Source organism: Anolis sagrei, chromosome 1 (genome assembly GCF_037176765.1).
Source record: "Anolis sagrei isolate rAnoSag1 chromosome 1, rAnoSag1.mat, whole genome shotgun sequence".
Classification (NCBI taxonomy): domain Eukaryota; kingdom Metazoa; phylum Chordata; class Lepidosauria; order Squamata; family Dactyloidae; genus Anolis; species Anolis sagrei.
Genome location: NC_090021.1, coordinates 214,099,058 through 214,120,172, shown reverse-complemented (window position 1 = coordinate 214,120,172; position 21,115 = coordinate 214,099,058). Strand labels below are relative to the sequence as shown.

General features: G+C 39.0%; 1 protein-coding gene across 1 annotated transcript in view; it reads left to right on the top strand.

Moving 5' to 3' along the window:
* ACMSD (aminocarboxymuconate semialdehyde decarboxylase) overlaps positions 1–17,330 on the top strand; it is a 39,498-nt gene extending 22,168 nt beyond the window's left edge. The window contains exons 6-10 of the mRNA XM_060775926.2: positions 356–449; positions 1,332–1,427; positions 5,028–5,200; positions 14,188–14,286; positions 15,363–17,330. Of these exons, the coding sequence (XP_060631909.2) occupies positions 356–449; positions 1,332–1,427; positions 5,028–5,200; positions 14,188–14,286; positions 15,363–15,425 (525 nt within the window). The 3' untranslated portion in view covers positions 15,426–17,330. The remainder of the gene's footprint in view (positions 1–355; positions 450–1,331; positions 1,428–5,027; positions 5,201–14,187; positions 14,287–15,362) is intronic.
* Positions 17,331–21,115: the final 3,785 nt, after the last annotated feature.

The window sequence follows — 21,115 nt, the reverse complement described above, 5'->3', positions numbered from 1 at the left end:
CTAGACCCTCTCCTTGAGCACTTAACCTATGTAAGTAATCCCAGAATAAAATGGATGTAATGGGCAGAATCCCAAACTGCTCCTGTCAGGAGGCATCTGAGAAGCCCTTCAAAACAGAGAGGTTACAAAAAGCTCCAGGCAAAAAATACAGGCATACGTTCATATTGTTCTAGCCTGCCACTGTGAAGATGATGGTTGGTATATGTGTAAATAATTATTGCTTTACAAAATAATAATAATTATTGCATTATTTACTATTCATTAAAACAGCACGCTTTCGCTTTTTGAAAGCGGTGGTTTTATTGCCTGGAATATATAATATTTAATAATTTCTTCTTTTTCTCATTAACTGAAGGCTGCTGAACATTTAAACTGCTGCCTCTTTGTGCATCCCTGGGATATGCAGACCGATGGAAGAATGTCTAAGTACTGGTTTCCTTGGCTTGTAGGTTAGTAGTGATGTGATATAATCCCAAACCCAAGCGAGGGAAGGATGACATTCAAAGCCAGGACCCTTCAATACATTCTGCAGAAAATACAAATGAAAACAAACAAAGAAGATTTTTTAAATGTTTTGCAAGTGAAACATTCAGAAGGAAGTGGTTTGAGATATAATAGGTCCAATTGCTAATTAACAAAGGGAGCACCTACATTGTAGAATTAATGCATTTTGAACCATTTTGACTGCCATGGATTGATGCTATGGAATCCTGAAAGTTGTAGCTTGTGAGGCACCAGCTCCCTTTGGCAAAAAGACTGAAGACCTTGTAAAACCACAATTCCCATGATTCCATGACACTGAACCTATGGAAATACTTCTGTATGGTGGCAACTCATCATGGTGGCAACTCATCACGGTGGCTATAACATATCAAATGTGCAGGTGTCATGGATTTTCTATACCAGTACAATATGTTCTCACAAATGGTTTGACGAGTATGGCAAGTGGTTCTTTGGGATTATTGGCATATCACTTGCAGTGTTTTTTGTTGCCTTCTCTAAGATAAGCTTAAATGAAAAACTTCAGAAAGGCATTTCTACCCCATCTGTGTCTCTGATCAACATAGCCCAGAAATGTCTCTGTGATATAATATACTCATATGAAACTTTTCAGCAAGTAACAGCCAACAAAGTGGGGTGAGGATGGGAAAATTCTTACGTCATTTAATACCAACATACAAGATATTTTGGCTGGTGGACTCTGGGAATTGTCATAATCAAAAGTAACTTTCCCAGGTTCTGTAGAAAAAAATGTTATTTTGTCTCCACAAAATTAAACGTGTACAATAAAAATTATTAATATTTTCTCTTAAATTATTTCTTGTTAATAGGCATGCCCTCAGAAACAACCATTGCTATTTGCTCCATGATAATGGGAGGGGTCTTTGAAGTTTTCCCCAGGCTGAGAGTTTGCTTTGCCCATGGAGGTAAGGGTCACATAGTGTTATGATTCAGAATGCTTAAAATACGACAGAAAGAGGATGACAGAAATGTATTTACAGTGGCATAAAATACAATGTACGCCATTGAAAATAGTCGCAAGAGTAGGAGAAAGGCATTTTTTACCTGTTTGAAGTTCCTAGAGGCATTTGAACTTACTTCGGATCCAGTGCGATTTTGGTATAACTGAGCATCAGTGTTTTTAAGCAGAATTTTAAGCACTTAGTCAAGTTTTGTAAATTAAATACAATGTATGGATGTTTATTCAGAAACAAGTCACAATGTAGGCAATAAATGACATTCCCAGATAGAATTGCACCCTTTGCACACTTAAGTGAGACATAGCTCTTGGTGGAGATGGATATCATTACATTAAATTTTCTATACAATCTTCTAGAACAAATGGTGCCACAAGCAGAGAGCAGGAATCCAGGGTACACTGAAAGAGCTAATAAACAAAATCATATAGTTAGCTAAGTAACCAGTGGCCAAAAATACACAATCAAGAGAAAAGCTCAAGAGGAAAATATTTTCCTGGTGCTAGTTCTGAAAAAAAAATTTTTTTTTTGGTTGAGGCACAAGGTCATTGCAGCATAGACTATCAAAATGTGATTTGCAAACACATATGTTAGAATCCACACATACCCAAAATGATCAAGAAGGAATAATTTTAAACTGCCATACATGAGGGAAAAAAAGTCAGGAAGCCAAAGGCTGGAGGAGTAACTATCAATAATACTTTCCTTCCTTTTCTGCTCCCTACCTTTCCCATTGTGAGATCAGAGCAGCTTGCAAAGTGTCAGAAAGTGGTGCCAATTCCAGGCCAGTCGAGAACAAACCTATTCTAAGAGATGAGAGAGAAAGAATAAATAGCATAACTAAAAAGAACCAAGAGGAACACAGAGCCATTTATACTGACAGCAAAGGACTGAAAAGTAGGTGAAAGACGCTTCTTTTTTCAGATTTCACAATATAATGCCAGCAGAATTTTTTTATTTCTTCATGATGATGGACTCCTATGAAATTCACCCTTTAATAAATTACATATTGTCTTATTAAAGCTAAATTTAGTTACTAATTCCTCAGATCCTGCAGACTATATTATAAAGTAGGAAGCAGAGGTAGATATCCTTTTAAGAGATCTTCGCCTGAGTAAATGAATTCTTAACTTCTTACTTTTAAAAGGGTGTTCTAAACCCCATGTTGATTTATTGAACACCTTTCCATTTCAATCTTTCCTTAAGAAGTTCAGGACAGCATACACACACCATTTGTATTGTTACCCTTACACATTCCTTGTCATTACAGGTTGAAAAGGGGTGGCTAGAGGTTTGTCTACACTAACAAAAATAGCTGTACACACTCACTGTGAATGGACTGCTGGCAATCTTCTAGATTCACAGGGGTTACACACTTCAGGCAAAGTCAGAGAATCTCCGGAATTTGTTTGAAACTCTGGAGCATAAGGCAATTCTGGACAGTCTGGACAGCTGAACTGGGTCTGATTTGGCCCAATCAACTATCCAGACAAACAGCATTGCCATCACCAGGAGATGTCATCACCACTCCTAGATGTTCAGAGAATTCCACCTGAATGCCTGGACACCACAGTGCCCCCCAGTGCAGTGGTTCTCAACCTGTGGATCCCCAGGTGTTTTGGCCTACAACTCCCAGAAATCTCAGCCAGTTTACCAGCTTTTAGGATTTCTGGGAGTTGAAGGCCAAAACATCTGGGGACCCACAGGTTGAGAACCACTGCTCTAATGGAAAACGGAGTGCTTGCAACACCAGTATGAAGAAGAAGGTCAATCTCCCCTCCTTTTTGTGGATGTAATCGGTGCCACATTCCAACACCACAGATATGGCAGGCTCTGACAGGGCTCCATGGCTAAGAGAGGAGCCAATGTAGTTCCAGGCCATCAGGTCAAGGGCCCCAGTTTCAGCACATACATGCTTGATCTGGGGCTGCCCCAGGCCAAATTTATAACAGACTAACTTTCTTGGTATAGATGAGCCTTAGGCTATGGTTAGTGAAGTACTGCAAACCTACACTGTTGATGGTAAAAAGCTTAACCATTTAACTCAAGACTTACATTCTGAATTCCGCCTTCCCAGTGACATAAATGAGAGAAGAACCTAGTAGTGTAAACATTATTTCACAAATAAAGGCTATAAGTTAAAATGATGTGTCTAAAAACAGGGCAATAACACATGACGATCAAAGCAACAAATTATACATTCATTATAAAATAACCTTTAATTTTCCTTTAGTAGTAATATCAGATTTATTTCTACAGTGTTTGTTCTTAAGTCCACCCACACAGGAAACATGAGCAATTGCAAACATTAGTTACTTGTAAATAATTCCTTTTTTTTTTTTTTGCAATAATCAAGACATAACTAGATCACATTACAATTCTGACATAACTTCGCTTTTTATGGAATTGTAACTGATGTAAGTACATTTACAAGATGTGTATGTGATTCACTATGTAAGTGTCTTTTGTATCATAGGCCAGTGACTTAACCGTACAAAAAATGTAAATATTTAGAGCTTTTTGCGTAATGAGAAAATAAAATTACACCAGTAACAATAATAGTAAGTAAACAAAGCTTGTAACTGTGCCTAAGGCGGCTTTCCAAAACCGTATCTCTTTCAGTAGAAAGGATGAGCGATTGGTGTTATCCATGCATATCTGGCTCTTTAGGGGGGCTAGGAGGGTCACACTGCCTAGTGTACCATCTTGCAAAAAACAAAAACAAAACACCAACATTTTGTTTATCTACAAAGGCTTACAAACAACCACCAAAGGACACACGGACACTTCTTTCAAGTCTTTGGCTCTCCCTCCCAGCTAATATGGCCCAGAGGGGAGTAAAAAAACATGGCAGAAATAACTCCCATACTCTTTATCAGATATTTGGGACATTTTAAAAAAATTAAAAAGTGAAAAATATAATCATTTAAGGACTTTAAGGAAGAAAGGGTAACACTTACAACCTCTATGACAAAGCACATGAATTGTTTGTTTGTTTTTAATTCCCATATTTTAACATTTCAATGGAGCCAAAAGTTCAATAGGTGACCTTGGACCAGTCGCTCCCTCATAAGCTTTCTTACCTCATAGACTTGTAAAACAAAAATGGGGTGCATGGAAATCCATGTGTCTTGTCTTGCGTTCTTTAAAGTAAATGAAGCTATCAATTAATCAATCAAGCCAGTACAGGTTGAACATCCCTTATCCAAAACACAATGGACCAAAAGTGTTTTGGGTTTTGGGGGGGGGGGGTGGAATACCTGTATTTGCATATACACATATATAATGGGGTCTCTCAGAGATTGTACCCAATTCATCATACAGATAGCCTGAAGGTAGTGTAATGAAATAAAGTTTGTGTACACTGAACAACCAGAACGAAAAGTGTCACTATCTCAGCCACCCATGTGGACAGTCTATTTTGGATTTTAAAATTTCAAATAAGGGGTACTCAGCCTGTATAAAAATATTTGTAATGTTGCAATATGTCCATATTGTTAGGTATATTAATTAAATCAGGATAAATACACAATTTTCACTTCTTTTCAGGTGGTTCTTTTCCTTACACACTTGGGCGCATTTCTCATGGATTCAATGTGCGACCTGACTTGTGTGCAGTACATAATAAAATTGATCCAAAGAAATACCTTGGTTCATTCTACACGGACTCCCTCGTCCATGATGCAAGTGCTCTGAAGCTCTTGACAGATGTAGTAGGAAAGGTAGGAGAAGCAAATTTCTTTAAGATGGATCCTTAGGCTACAAGTACCCTCTTCCTTGCTATTAAGATTCAGATTGGACATGACACATTGTTCACAGCCTAAACAGTGATGGGAATGTTTTTCAAAAAAAACACACCATGGTCCTGGACATGGATAGGACCTCCTGCAATTGTAGTCTTTAGTGCTTGCTATTTATGGTATATGGAAAGAAAAGCTCCTATTGGTGCTAGTAATAACTCTCTTCCTGATATAAATACCGCCCCCAACAACAACAACAAAAATCTAGAGCAGAAACATAGGAGGAAGCTGATTTTTTAAAACCTATTGTGGAATTGCCATGAATGCGGATCCACTGAAAATTCCCCAGTCCATGTAAATTAAATAAATAAATAAATAATGAAAAATTTTTTTAAAGAATTTTATTAATTTTATATAGATTACAATGAAAGAGTGGGAACAATAAAGTATAAGAAAGTGAGGAAATGAAGAGAAAAAAAAGAAAAAAGAAGAAGCAAAAAGTATGCTAAAATCCCAAATAACCCCTAAAAAAAATAAAAAAATAAAAAATAACTACAAAAATACACAAAACACACGTTACGTTTATTCATATCATGATCAGATCACCATACTCAATATATCCCATATGCATGGGGGTATTGAGGTAATGATACAAAAGGTTTGCTAGGCTAGACCCTCTTTCACTCGGACTCAGCCCCCCCAAAATTCAGCCCCCCCCCGAAACCCCCCCTGAAAAAAATTCAGCCCCCCCCCCCCCCCGAAACAAAATCCTGGCTACGGGCCTGCCTTGGTCTTCCTATGAATGTCATTCGGAAAAATGCTGCACTCGCAGAGCTCAGGCGGTGTTGTATTTCACTGTCAATGTTGACTTTTGTGGTGAGGTGGAGAAGTGGAGGGGTTAGAGAAATTGCTATGCAAAGAGAAAAGAAAGAACACAAAGGAAAAGAATCATTGTCTTGTTATATACCGGTAAAGATCTATCCTTTTCCATTGATTTTATGGTTATATTGTATGCATGTCAACTGTAAATTGTTGTAATTTTGTGTAATTTTGTGTACGATTGTTTATGATGCAGGCACCAAATTGTGCCTTGCTCCTGTAAGCCGCCCTGAGTCCCCTTCGGGGTGAGAAGGGCGGGGTAAAAGAACCCCCAAATAAAATAAATAAATAAATAAATAAATAAATAAATAAATATTATCTAAATTTACAAAGGATGTGTTTTGTTTTTTTACATGCATTGTTTCATAGCTTCAATTGAAGGAAGATTTGCAATTCCTTTATCTAAAGCAAGGGTCCTCAAACTAAGGCCCGGGGGCCGGATGCGGCCCTCCAAGGTCATTTACCCGGCCCTCACTCAGGGTCAACCTAAGTCTGAAACAACTTAAAAGCACATAACAACAATCCTATCTCATCAGCCAAAAAGCAGGCCCACATTTCCCATTGAAATACAAATACGTTTATATTTGTCAACATTGTCCCTCATTTTAATTATTGTATTGTTTTTAAGTGTTTTTTTACACTACAAGTAAGATATATGCAGCGTGCATAGAAATTCATGTTTTTTTCAAATTATAATCTGGCCCTCCAACAGTTTGAGGGACTGTGACCTGGCCCTCTGATTAAAAAGTTTGTGGACCCCTGATCTAGACAGGAGGCTTTAAAAATATTAAGGAACACTTTCTGCATTTTTGATACCTGATATTTAACTGGAAAATTGTTTTTATAGGAGATTGTTGGGAGATAAGGAAAAGGCACACTTCCGTTGCTCTCATGAATGGGTCCCATTTGATATGAATATTAAGTCACCACCACATTATATGTGAACACAGAAGAAGACATGAAGAGCAAACAGGCTTTCCTTGTCTTTTTTAGCTTTGACCTTTCATTGGAGTATGTTGAATTTGGCACTTTTGTAATCTTGGTTTTGGGAGGCAGCTGTTTGAGAACAGAGATACTAGTGCTGCCAGGTGAAAAACAGAACAAGGCTTCTCTTCCTTTAATCTGTATTAAAGCTGGGGCTCTGCATGGCAAGCAACACCTGCCAAAAATCACTGTTCTATACAACCATTAAAGGTGTAGGATCTCTGTATTATTTTTCACCTGGCAGTCCTAACTCACAGCACAGTCTGAGCCTTTACATGTTTCAAAGCAGAATGGCTCCCTGTACCTTCCTACTCTTTCAAACTCCAGAGTAAATAAGCCTTTTAATTATGTTAGACTCATTCCCTTTGAACCCACTGTGCTCCATGCTTTTTCCTGCTGCCTTATCTCCCTGACAGTCTTGTAAGGCAATCATTCTTAAGAGCAGCCAAATTTTCTAGCATCCTGTTGGTTCCATCCTATATGCATAGACCATCATCCTATATAGCATCATATTGAAGTATTCTGAGGAGCTGTCATAACTTACAAAGCATCCTTTTTAATATTTAGAATGACAAATCCCGAAATAAGGAATAATTCCCAGCAAAATGTCCTCAAATGCACTTTAACTATCCGCTTGGATTGACCTCCCCTCTCTTCTTTAAAACCCTCCTATTAGGTATATCCTACCTTGTTCGTGTCCAGTGTTTATTTTTTAATTTTTAACTATTACATCTGGCCCGGCCATAGGTTTTTAAATCCTTGCATGTTAATGTTTATATGTTATTTATTTAACTGTATTGTTATTTTTTGTTTATTGCTTTCTTGTTTATTGATGTATTGTTGGGCTTGGCCTCATGTAAGCCGCTCCGGGTTCCTTGGGGAGATGGAGGCGGGGTATAAATAAAGTATTATTATTATTATTATTATTATTATTATTATTAAATCAGCCTATTAGAGTTGTATGGTGCAATTCTGCTCTGGAGTAAGGCCTGCTGAGGTCAAAAGGTCTTACTATTAGACAGATTAATAAATATAGCATTTTACATATAGCAAGCAAAGTTTATTGATTAGTCCACTGACCATATCAACATTAAAGACAAAAAAAAGAAGTACACAAATAGACACTAATCACTATCCTAAGACTCCCATAATAGTGAACATACATTAAAACTTGATTAAGTTAAAATATATTTATTTATTTATTTATTTGCATTATTTATATGCCACCCTTCTCACCCCGAAGGTGACTCAGAGCAGCTTACTATTACTATATATACACATACATACAGTACATTATACCATGAGCACAGTACAATATCAGCGCTATACATCACTATATTGTACTATACAATTATATTGTCATATTATTAGTAATATTACATGTAATATAAAATATATAATTATAATATCTTATTATTAGTATTATACACACACACATATATTAAAATGCCAAGGTAAAACTTCATACCACAAAAGTTAAAAACAAAGGCTAAAACAAAGGTTAAAATAGACCAGCTATTACACAATCCCAATCCAGTTCAAATATCTTCATCACCCCGATCTCTCCAAATATGCAGTTCTCAGCTGCATTACTTTATGAAGAAAAAGGGCGGTTTGGTGTGTTATCTTAGCATTCTGGCATTTTACATATAGCATTCCAGCCTTAGGGTACATCTACACTGTCAAATCAATACAGTTTGACATCAGTTTAAGCTGCCATGACTCAATGCTGTGGAATCCTGGGATTTGTAGTTTGATGAGGCACCAGTACACTTTGGCAGAGAAAGCTATTGGACTTGCAAAACTACAGCTCTCAGGATTCCATCATATTGAGCCATGGCAGTTAATGTGGGACTAAAGTGCAATATTTTCTGCAGTGTGTATGCAGTCTTAGCCTCTTACAATTTTTTCCCATATTAATGATTCTCTTGTGCAAACTCTTGTTTGTTCTAGAATTACACTGTAAACTTGTTACTATATACCATGCTTTATCATTTTCATTCTTAATTACCACAAACAGAAGTTGTTCCACTGATAGCAAACAGTAATAGGAAAAAAAGGGAGGTTGCCATCTAGAGGTTATATAACACTAGCTGTGCCCTGCCACGCGTTGCTGTGGCCTATAGTAAAACTTATCAAAGTTGAGGTAGATATCTGGACTATTATGAAAGAGAGGTACCTACCTATTCCTTCCCCCTTTTCCTCCCCCTTTCTCTCCTTTCTTCCTTCTCTACCTCTTTCTTTCTTTCCTTCTTTCACTACTTGGTTTCATCCTTCTCTCTTTCCTTCATTCCCTCCCCCTTTCTTCCTTTGCCTTTCTTCCCTCCCTGTTTGCTTCCTTCTTTCACTTTTTATTTCCTTTTATTTCACCACCATCATAACAATAACAATAATGCAATGCATTGCCTCTGGGACTTGACACCTCTCCCATTCCCCCTAAAAGGGTCTCAGAGGAACAATAGCATCATCATCATAATAGAAATAACAACCGTTACCCGCCACGTGTTGCTGTGGCCAATCTTCCCTCTTTCTCTCCTTTTTTCCCTCCCTCCCTCCCTCCCTCCCTCCTTCCTTCCTTCCTTCCTTCCTTCCTTCCCATCTTTCCTTCTCCTCTTCTTTCTCTATCTCTTTCCTTCCTTCCCCCTTTTTCTTTCTCTTCTGCTGTCTCTCTTTTCTTTCCTTCCATCTTTCCTTTTCTTTTCTTTTCTTCTTCCTCTAACTTTCCTTCCTTCCCCCTTTTTCTTTACCTCCCTTTCTCTTTCTTCCTTCTTTCCTTCCTTCCATTCTTTCCTAGATTTTGACAGGGCGGGAAGGGGCGGGGTGGGGTTTGGAGGTGGCATGAAGTAAAAGGAGGTAAGATTGGGGCAGGGGAGTGATGGAGCGTGGGGTTGCGTGTGTGTGTGCGGCGGCGGGGGAAGTGGGGTTGCGTGTGTGTGTGGCGGCGGGGGGAGTGGGGTTGCGTGTGTGTGCGGCGGTGGGGGGAGTGATGGAGCGTGGGTTTGCGTGTGTGTGTGTGGCGGCGGGGGGAGTGGGGTTGCGTGTGTGTATGCGGCGGCGGGGGAGTGATGGAGCATGGGGTTGCGTGTGTGTGCGGCAGGGTGTGTGTGTGTGCGGGAAGCGGCGCGGCGGGGCTTGGAGTGGGCATGGTTTCCGCAGAGGGAACGTTGGCCGGAAGGCCATGTGCGCGCGCCAGGGAACTTGCGGCTGGGCGCTAATGCGCATGCTCAGTTGTTTTGCCGTTTTGTGAGTGTGTTGTTGTGTTGTTTTTCATTTTGAGTAGATATGTTTGTACCTTGTGGGTTGTGTTATGGGCACGGGGATTTTAGTTAAGTTTCGTTGGGGTTTTTTTGAGTTTTGTTCTTTTGCCGTTTTGTGAGTGTGTTGTTGTGTTGTTTTTCATTTTGAGTAGATATGTTTGTACCTTGTGGGTTGTGTTATTGGCACGGGGATTTTAGTTAAGTTTCGTTGGGGGATTTTTGAGTTTTGTTGTTTTGCCATTTTGTGAGTGTGTTGTTGTGTTGTTTTTCATTTTGAGTAGGTATGTTTGTACCTTGTGGGTTGTGTTATGGGCACGGGGATTTTGGTTAAGTTTCGTTGGGAGATTTTTGAGTTTTGTTGTTTTGCCGTTTTGTGAATGTGTTGTTGTGTTGTTTTTCATTTTGAGTAGATATGTTTGTACCTTGTGGGTTGTGTTATGGGCACGGGGATTTTGGTTAAGTTTCGTTGGGTTTTTTTTAGTTTTGTTGTTTTGCCGTTTTGTGAGTGTGTTGTTGTGTTGTTTTTCATTTTGAGTAGATATGTTTGTACCTTGTGGGTTGTGTTATGGGCACGGGGATTTTGGTTAAGTTTCGTTGGGGTTTTTTTTAGTTTTGTTGTTTTGCCGTTTTGTGAGTGTGTTGTTGTGTTGTTTTTCATTTTGAGTAGATATGTTTGTACCTTGTGGGTTGTGTTATGGGCACGGGGATTTTGGTTAAGTTTCGTTGGTTTTTTTTTTAGTTTTGTTGTTTTGCCATTTTGTGAGTGTGTTGTTGTGTTGTTTTTCATTTTGAGTAGATATGTTTGTACCTTGTGGGTTGTGTTATGGGCATGGGAATTTTGGTTAAGTTTCGTTGGGGGGTTTTTGAGTTTTGTTTCCTCATTGGATGCCCCTAACAAATTTATATATATAGATTCAACAAAATCATAAATTAGACTATCACTGTGTCTTTTTATTATTTAAATGGTTGGCCACAGAACAGATGGAAGAAATGTATGGTAATTCTTTCTCAAAGTGCAAAAGCAATTAAATGTGCAAGCTTGTGTGGATTGTTGTAAGGACCTATGTTCACTTTTCCATGACATTTTTTTTGTTAGTAGTAATGTGAACTAAGATAAAATAGCATTTATTATATTAAAACATATTTTCATTGAGAAACCATATTGCATGTGTCAGACTTGTGAACTCTGGATATCTGCCCTGGCAAATATTGTAAAATGGTGAGATGAATCATGGAGGGTTATAATTACAGTAGGAACAAAAGGGATGTGAAGTTAAAGCATTTCTTCTATAACGTAAGTTTTCTTATCATAGTTTAAATAAAGTATCTTACAAAAAGCTGAACTGGTCCTCTGATACAGAATATGTACTGAGAACACTGCTTTTAGAAACCCCATAGTGACGCCTACAGGAGACATTATGAATCAACACAAATATTTGTCAGACAAGCCAAAAAAATTACATTCCGCATCATCAAATACAGACAGTCCCCAAGTTACAAGTATCATAGTTAAGAACAGGGGTGAGACAACAGGAAGTGAGGGAAGTCTACATACACATTCAACTTAAGAACAAACCTACAGAACCTATCTTGTTTATAATTTGAGAACTGCCTGTATAAACACCATTGTAATTCTATCTGACAATGCCATTCCCCTAAAAAAAACATATTTTAAGCCTGGCAGAACCTGGATCAAAGAGTCTGGGAACTGGGAAATGAAATCTAAAGCACTCTCCTGGTTGTAAAGCAAATTGAGAATAGTACTTCCACCAAGCTATCATTTCTATGATGCCATAGCATTGAATTGCAGCATTTAAAGAGGTGTCAAACTGCATTAATTCTATAGTGTAGATGCACCCTAAGAAGCTGGAAAGACCTACTGGGTCAAGGTAAAATTGTTTGTCTGTTTGTCCCACGAATCTGACAGCACTATAAATATAATTTTCCAGCACCCCAGTCAATAACTTCTTGGAAATCCTTTGATTAGGCTAGAGTTTCTCAAACTGTGCTCCTACAGATGTTTTGTATTTCAGTTCCCACAATTCCTAACAGCCAGTAAGCTGGCTGGGATTTCTCGGAGCTGAAGTACAAAACACCTGGAGGAGCACAGTTTGAGAAACACCGAGTTAGGGCACTGCCAGGCTGAAAAGATAGCTTCTGGGGCCACATTTGATCATTAAGAACAACACATATGAACTGCAATAGTTTTGACCTTGAAAGTCCATTTTCTAATTTCACTAGCTTGGGGACCCAGAGGTGCCAGGGTTATTTGAGTAAAGCGTTGTTTGTCTGTGCTGCAAGTGTAGTCTAGATCCAATGTTGGCTGGGTTCAGTAAGTGCGGGTGAACTATAACTTCCATATGCAAGTCCTGTCATCCATGGTCCATCCACTTGCAAGCCGAACCAGGATGTAGAGTGGTCATGGGGGCTCTGTGTGCCAAGTTCAACCTTGATCCATCAGTGGTGAGGGTTGCAGTGGTCTCAGGAAGTGTGTGAAGGTACTTCAAGTCCCATTATCTATGGCCCATCCTCCTTCAAACAACAACAGGATGTAGAGTGGGTCATGGGTGTTGCGGTTTATACAAAAGCAAACCCAGAATGCGTGCAGTCCTGTCCAGACTTCCCAGCCCTTTGTTCATCTACAATGAGTAAATATGAGCCAATTAAATGGGAAAATCAAAATTTACTCTTAAGTAACAGAGTCAAATAAGTAGCTTCGAAAAACACAAAATATCCAGCTTTGAAATAGCTCAGTACATCCGCAAAAAAGAAACTCACATAAAGTCCTTAGCATTAAATTCATGCATCTTCTTTGTAGATTTCTTCTTTCTTCTAATGGTACAAGGATGATAGGCTCTCAGCCTGGAACTTACTCTGTGTAAGTTCTGAAGCAAGTGTTTCAGTAAGTCCCAAAATCCATTACAAAACACTCTCCAAGTTATATCCGATTCAGGGAGTGGTTCAAGCTTGTTAACCTTGATTGCTTCAATTACCCAGGTGCTTTTTCCCTTAACACACACACACAGTAGATGATCCTTACAGAAACTTAGTCATATACATGCATATACTGTAATAATGGGCGCTCTGTGTGCCAAGTTTGGTCGAGATCTGTCATTGGTGGACAGTACAGTGGTCTATGGGAGCCGAAGCAAATGAAAGTACTGGAGATCCCATCCTCTGTGATCCTCCAAACCACACCAGGACTTAAAGTGGGTCATGGGGGCTATGTGTGCCAAGTTTGGCCCAGGTCAGTCACTTGTGCTGGTCGCAGTGGCCTGTGGAAGTGGGAGCCAATCAAAAAGCTGCCACATACACACCCACATTCCCACATACAAACACTGACTTTTATTATATTTATAGAATATAGATATAGATCGATATAAATATAGATATAAATATATAAATATAAAGATATAAATATAGATAGATAGAAGATATAGATATAAATATAGATAGATATTGCCCGCAATCTATTGCTTTAATTAAGGAAGAATTCTAAAAATATTTAAAAATCAGAGTATTTTGGAAATAGATCTGAACAGGAGCTTCCCGTCCTTGAAGAGTAAAAACAATATGTGAAAAATAGAATTGTTGTTGTGAACCTTCAAGTCCCTTCTGACTTAGGGCAGCCCAGAAGTGACATTAGGACATTAGGTTTGGTAGTGGAGTCCAATATTCTGTTTAGAAATAATTATAAGTAAGCTAACCATGATATTTATTTTAATTGCATTTTCATTGCATGTTTACTAGATATTTGATGTAATTTATAATTTAAAATGACGGACTTTTTGGATTTCATACTTTCTGTAAAGAAATGCATTAAATATGTAACTAACAAATGATTTTCAGGACAAGGTAATATTGGGAACTGATTATCCATTCCCACTTGGAGAACATGAACCTGGGAAACTGATTGAATCCATGGAGGACTTTGATGAGGAAGTGAAGGTACAGTGATTGCCCTTTTTAAAAGGTTTCAATCTTGAACTCCTGTTTAAAATTTTCCTTTAAATGCTGCTTGTGTCAAACAGAGTGATAATTATCTCATTGGACTTTGATTTATGATAGTAATCAGCCCTACCTGAAAACATCTCCTCAAATTGAATACTAAGGCAACTATTAAACCACTTCTCATTACAACTGTGACTCAGGTTAGATTTTGAACTCACATGCAGACTAACAGCCTGTTGTCAGATAAGTCTCATAGGGAATCACTGCATGAATAAATCAGACTCTAAAATACCATTTGTAGTGAAATCAATCTCTAATAGTTCTAAGATCTCATGCTAGTAATCACACAACACAGAAAATCTGTGAATAATAGAAACAACCAGCAGCGTAGATCAGTCCAAATGGCGATAAAGCAATAAAGGAGACCATCTTATCCCATTCTCTTGAACCATTTCCCTGGTTTAGGTTTCCCCAGTCAAAAACTATTTGCTTTACAAAGGAAAATGCACCATAACTGTAGACATACCATTGGTATTTGTACAGGGTTTTCTCCCCCAACTATTTTAAATATATTTTGGCGTGCTGAATTTGAAAAACACAATAAAAAGGTCACACTGCAGTTCTTTCAATAAATTTAATGACTAATTATAGTACTGTATTTTCAGCTTTCAGTAGCATACCAGCCAAGGAGAAGACCCATCTGAGGGTCCTTCCACACAGCCATATAACCCGGAATATCAAGGCGGAAAATCCTACAATGTCTGCTTTGAACTGGGTTATCGGAGTTCACACTGCCATATATTTCAGTTCAAATCAGAAAATGTGGGATTTTATTCAACTGTGTGGAAGGGGGCTGAGGGTGCTATGTTTTACACAGAAATCATATTACGCAAAGGGTCCCCAGAACACATCCCTTATAAAATATGCAGGCCTGTTATAATTTAAATTCACTCACATAGCTGAAGTATGGAGAAACTCACATTGTATTTTTTCTAGCCATTGTTGTACATACAAAATATTTAATGAAGCTTGCAAAAACTTTTAATGTATTAATTAATTAATTTATGTTACAGGATAAGCTCAAGTTTGGCAATGCCCTTGCATTTTTGGATCTTGACAGAAAGCAGTTTGAATAATATTAGAATGCCTTGAACATCCAACCTCGGCGGCTCTAACTACAACAGGAGAAAATGCAGACCAGGCACTACTTGCAAAGTATCAGTGAGCAATCCCAAAGTCCCAGCTGGGTTGCCAGAAATTGTTGTTCCCCAAAAGAACAGTGGATTTGTGCCTGGTGGGCTGCAGTGAATTAACTCACAGGATTAGAGGATGGAAAAAAAAAAACGAAACCTTTATTCACGGTTTGCATAGAAAGAAGAGCATGGCAATCATTCGCAGAGCAAACACCGATGTCTATCAATTTACAAGTCTTTTAAAAACTTTCCAACTAATAGTGTGTTACAATCTGATGGGCTCTTTGCCACCTGTATTGTCATGGGTTGATCAGTTTGCTTATGACCTGCAAGGAAAGTTAACACGGCACTCTCAATGCAAACAATCCAGAGCTAGGTTCCAACTCTTAAATGACCTGAATACAGGATTTAAATTTTCTTAGTATAGCTGTCATCACTACTTCACATATTTATGGACAGTTTGAGGCTTTTGTGTAAAACCATACAGCTGCAGTCTTAGTAAATTTAATCCCATGTCAATTCTTAATTTGTGTGTGTGTGTGCATTTCTGTTTGTTACTAATTTCCATTTCCATCAATGTTGTGGGCATTATCTTCCTGAAAAAAGTGACCATTGTCAGAATGAAGATTGGTTATATAGGCCTAAATCCAATGGTTGGCCTGATAATGCTAGACTTAATGATACCAGTCTTGACTTTCCCATTGATTTAAAGTATTTTTTCTACGTGGTACTTAGAGAACAGATTTGGGATGAGGAAGATGTAGGTCTTTTTCTCTCTCAGGAAGAGTTGTTATCTTCTAAACACGTTGTTCATTCCTTATCTGAAATGTTTAGAAGCAGAAGTATTTTGGATTTCACATTTTGGAGTATCTGGATTTGTATATACATACATCTATATAAATAAAAATGTAATATTCATTTGTGGGATTAACATTACTCAAAAACCACTGGACAAATTGACACCAAATTTGGACACAACCCACCTATCAGGCCAATGAGTGACCATCACTCATAAAAACACTGAAAAACACAGCAGAAGAGACTTTAAAAGCAAAAAAAAAGTACTCTACAACACACGTGCAAAGACACATATACACATATACAGAAATATATACACACACAAAACACATATACACAGCAGACTGGGCCATAGCAACACGTGACAGGGGACGGCTAGTACATATATAAAATGTATCTATCTCTGGAAGATGAGACCCAAGTCTAAACACGAAATATGTGTTTTATGTGCACCATATACATATAGCCTGAAGACAATGTTATGCAATGTTTTAAAATTAAATTTGTATATGAAATAAGGTTTGGGTACATTGAATCATCAGAAAACAAAGGTGTCACTGTCTTAGCCAACCACGAAGGAAATTTTTGATTTCGGGGTGTTTTGGAATTCCAGATAAGGGATGTTCAACCTGGAATACAACTTCTATGGCTCTTTTATACCTATAGTTGGGGGCTAAGGCTTGGCTCTTTGAACCCAGACTATGAACCCTTCCATAGTGGGAATATCACCTAAGATTATTGTGACTGACAGCAGAATCAGAAGGAAACAGCCAATCACAGTCCAGAGAATGTTGAGGAGGGCGGGGTGAAGGGGAAAGCCCATAGGACAGTTTAACTGACGAAGTTTTGAATGTATTACTGACAGTTGAGTGGAATGGTACTGAGGGAGACACAGTTCTGTCTGAGAGAAACAAGAGAAGAGAAAGTAGTTTTAGGGCTCCAGAAGTTTTGGAGTCAGATACAAATGGTGACACTGCTAGAAGCAGTGAGCCAGCATTTGTGTTTGTTGTGATAAGCCTTTTCTTGAATAAACTGTTCCTGGTTGTTTAAGTTCTTGTCTAAGCCATTCATTGAGATATTTGTACCTATTTGGTTCAGTCTCACGGCCCTGAGATGGTGGTAAGCCCAAAGGAGGGAATTCAGACTTATCTGTACTGTCCAATTAATGCAGTTTGATACCACTTCAACTGCCATGGCCCACTGCCGTTTTAACCTTCCTTGCTGCACCAGATTCCAAATCCTAGGATTCCACAGCATGGAGCCATGGCAGTTGAAGAGGCCTCAAATGACATGAATTATGCATTAATTTTGTTTTAAAAGTTTGAATCATTATAATGATTTTGAATGGCTAAAAACAAATTAATCGACACATTAGACAGAGCCCGTTCAAAATGAATGGGGGCCCTTACAAAATTGTTGTTGGGTGCCTTTTCTGACCTATGGCAACTCTATCACATAGGTCAGGTACGAATAAAACTTTATTGGCAAGATTTATTCAGAAGAGGATTGCCGAGGCTGAGGGAGTGTGACTTGCCCAGGGTCACCCGCTGGGTTTCCATGGCCGGGTGAGGATTTGAACCCTGGTCTCCATAATTTGCAAATAAATTCGTTAAAAATCAGACAATGTGATTTTCTGGATGTGTTTTCTCATGTTGTCTCTCATCGTTGAGGACTGCCTATGATGTCAATTACAGGCCTCTATCATCTTTTTAAATGGGAGAACTTGTACAATTGCTATCTGACTAAATACCCCCCCCCCCCCCCAACTGTATGTATTTTCCTCACAACTCTGCACCATTCAAAACTGTCCTGTGAGGTTTAACCAGTTTTCTAGAGTAGAAAATTGAGATTACACGGAGGGGTGCTTGGGCGCTGTTTCCTAGATCTACTGGTGGGTTTTTTTTTTCAGCAATGCAAATACTCACTGGACTTTTGGTCTGTTTCTAAAAAAAAAAAAATTGTACACCTGACAATACTTTTGGTTTCAAAAAGCTAGGCTTTCGCTGTAATAGGCAGTAGGGACACATAAAGCTTCGGAGAGCTTATGTTCAATCATTTCAAAGCTCCCTGCTTGAGCGGTGATGGCACGATCTGAGGCTGAAAGAGTATGACTTGCCCAGGGTCACCCACTGAGTTTCCATGACTGGGCGAGGATTTGAACCTTGGTCTCCAGAGGGAGAGGGTGTATGCCAGTTAAAGTGATGCAAACTGAATTAAGTCTCCAGTGCAGATCAGGCACGGACAAACTTCGGCCCTCCAGGTGTTTTGGACTTCAACTCCCACAATTCCTAACAAAACACCTGGAGGGCGGGAGTTTTCCCATGCCTGGTGTAGAGGTATCCCTACAGTGTGCATGAAGTATTCAAGCCACTACACTACTGCTCTGGGACTCAGAGCAGCTTACAAGTTATATGTACATACAATACATTATATTATTAGCATAGCACAATATTAGTATTATATATTACTATATTGTACTATACCTCTATACTGTAATATTATTAGCAATATTACATGTAATATGAAATATATAATAATAATAATAATAATAATAATAATAATAATGTTTTCATGGCAAGAATACTGGGGTAGGTTGCCATCAGCCAGGAAATCAGAAGACGTTTACTTCTTGGGAGGAGACCAATAACCAATCTCAATAAAATAGTGAAGACTAGAGACATCACACTGGCAACGAAGATCCGCACAGTTAAAACAATGGTATTCCCCATAGTAATCTATGAATGTGAGAGCTGGCCATAAGGAAGGCTGAGCAAAAGAAGATAAGACGCTTTTGAACTGTGGTGCTGGAGGAAAGTTCTGAGAGTGTCTTGGACTGCGAGAAGATGCAACCAGTCAGGAAATAAAGCCTGACTGCTCATTGGAGGGAAAGATATTAGAGGCAAAGATGAAGTACTTTGGCCACATCATGAGAAGACAGGAAAACTTAGAGAAGACAATTATGCTGGGGAAAATGGAAGGGAAAAGGAAGAGGGGCCGACCAAGGGCAAGATGGATGGATGGTATCCTTGAAGTGACTGGATTGACTTTGAAGGAACTGGGGATGGCGACAGCTGACAGGGAGTTCTGGCTTGGGCTGGTCCATGAGGTTACAAAGAGTCAGAAGCGACAACAAATAAGCATTATTATTAGTATTATATTGTATTACATTATAACATTATCAATATTGTATGTGTATACAATATATTATTAGCACAACACAATATTTGTATTATATATTACTATAGTCCTCTATTGTGCATGTAGCAGGGCTCAGGTTGCATTGCAGCAGGTAGTCAGTGGTTTGCTCTTCTCCACACTCGCATGTCGTGGATTCCACTTTGTAGCCCCATTTCTTAAGGTTAGCTCTGCATCTTGTGGTGCCAGAGCGCAGTCTGTTCAGCGCTTTCCAAGTCGCCCAGTTTTCTGTGCGCCCAAGAGGGAGTCTCTCATTTGGTATCAGCCATTGATTGAGGTTCTGGGTTTGAGCTTGCCACTTTTGGACTCTTGCTTGCTGAGGTGTTCCAGCAAGTGTCTCTGTAGATCTTAGAAAACTATTTCTAATATATTGTAATATAATATAAAGTAATATATAGTATTACATTATAACATTATCAATATATGTATATACAATATATTATATTATTAGCATAGCACAATATTAGAATTATATATTAATATATTGTATTATACAGGGTGAGGCAGCATAATTTCCTTTTTTAAAATGCGCACCATTCAGTCGGCTCAAGACTTAGTGGAGCGCTAGTGGTCTTGTTTGAGAGGCGGGAGTATAAAGTTTTGTCCTGACACAGTTCAGACGCCATCATGCATTGGAACAGTGAGGAGCGTGCTTTTGCCGCTGAGGCCTACTTTTCAAGCGGATTTGGAGTGGTCGGCCCGCTCTCCAGATTTGGCCCCTTGTGATTTTTTTCTATGGGTTTTTTTGAAATCTCGTGTTTATGTGACCAGTCCAAGGACCCTACAAGATTTGAAGACCAACATCCAGGAAGAAATTGCCAACATAACGCCTGCTATGCTGGCAAGAGTCATGACAAACGCCAGAAATCGGTTTACTCTGTGTATGGAGAATGGAGAATGGGGAACGTCACCTACCTAATTTGATCTACAAAACTACGTAAAACAAAACTTTAGGTATGTGCCTGTTGTTGTTCATTCGTTCAGTCGTCTCCGACTCTTCGTGACCTCATGGACCAGTCCACGCTAGAGCTCCCTGTCGGCCGTCACCACCCCCAGCTCCTTCAAGGTCAGTCCAGTCACTTCAAGGATGCCATCCATCCATCTTGCCCTTGGTCGGCCCCTCTTCCTTTTGCCTTCCACTTTCCCCAGCATAATTGTCTTTTCTAGGCTTTGCTGTCTCCTCATGATGTGGCCAAAGTACTTCAACTTTGTCTCTAGTATCCTTCCCTCCAATGAGCAGTCGGGCTTTATTTCCTGGAGGATGGACTGGTTGGATCTTCTCGCAGTCCAAGGCACTCTCAGAACTTTCCTCCAACACCACAGCTCAAAAGCATCAATCTTCCTTCGCTCAGCCTTCCCTAAGGTCCAGCTCTCACATCCGTAGGTGACTACAGGGAATACCATGGCTTTGACTAGGCGGATCTTTGTTGCCAGAGTGATATCTCTACTCTTTACTATTTTATCGAGATTGGACATTGCTCTCCTCCCAAGAAGTAAGCATCTTCTGATTTCCTGGCCACAGTCTGCATCTGCAGTCATCTTTGCGCCTAGAAATAGGTATGCGCCTACATTATATAAAAAAAATTCTGATTGATACAAGGGGTTTTATTAAGTTTTGAAAAAAAGAAGTTATGCTGCCT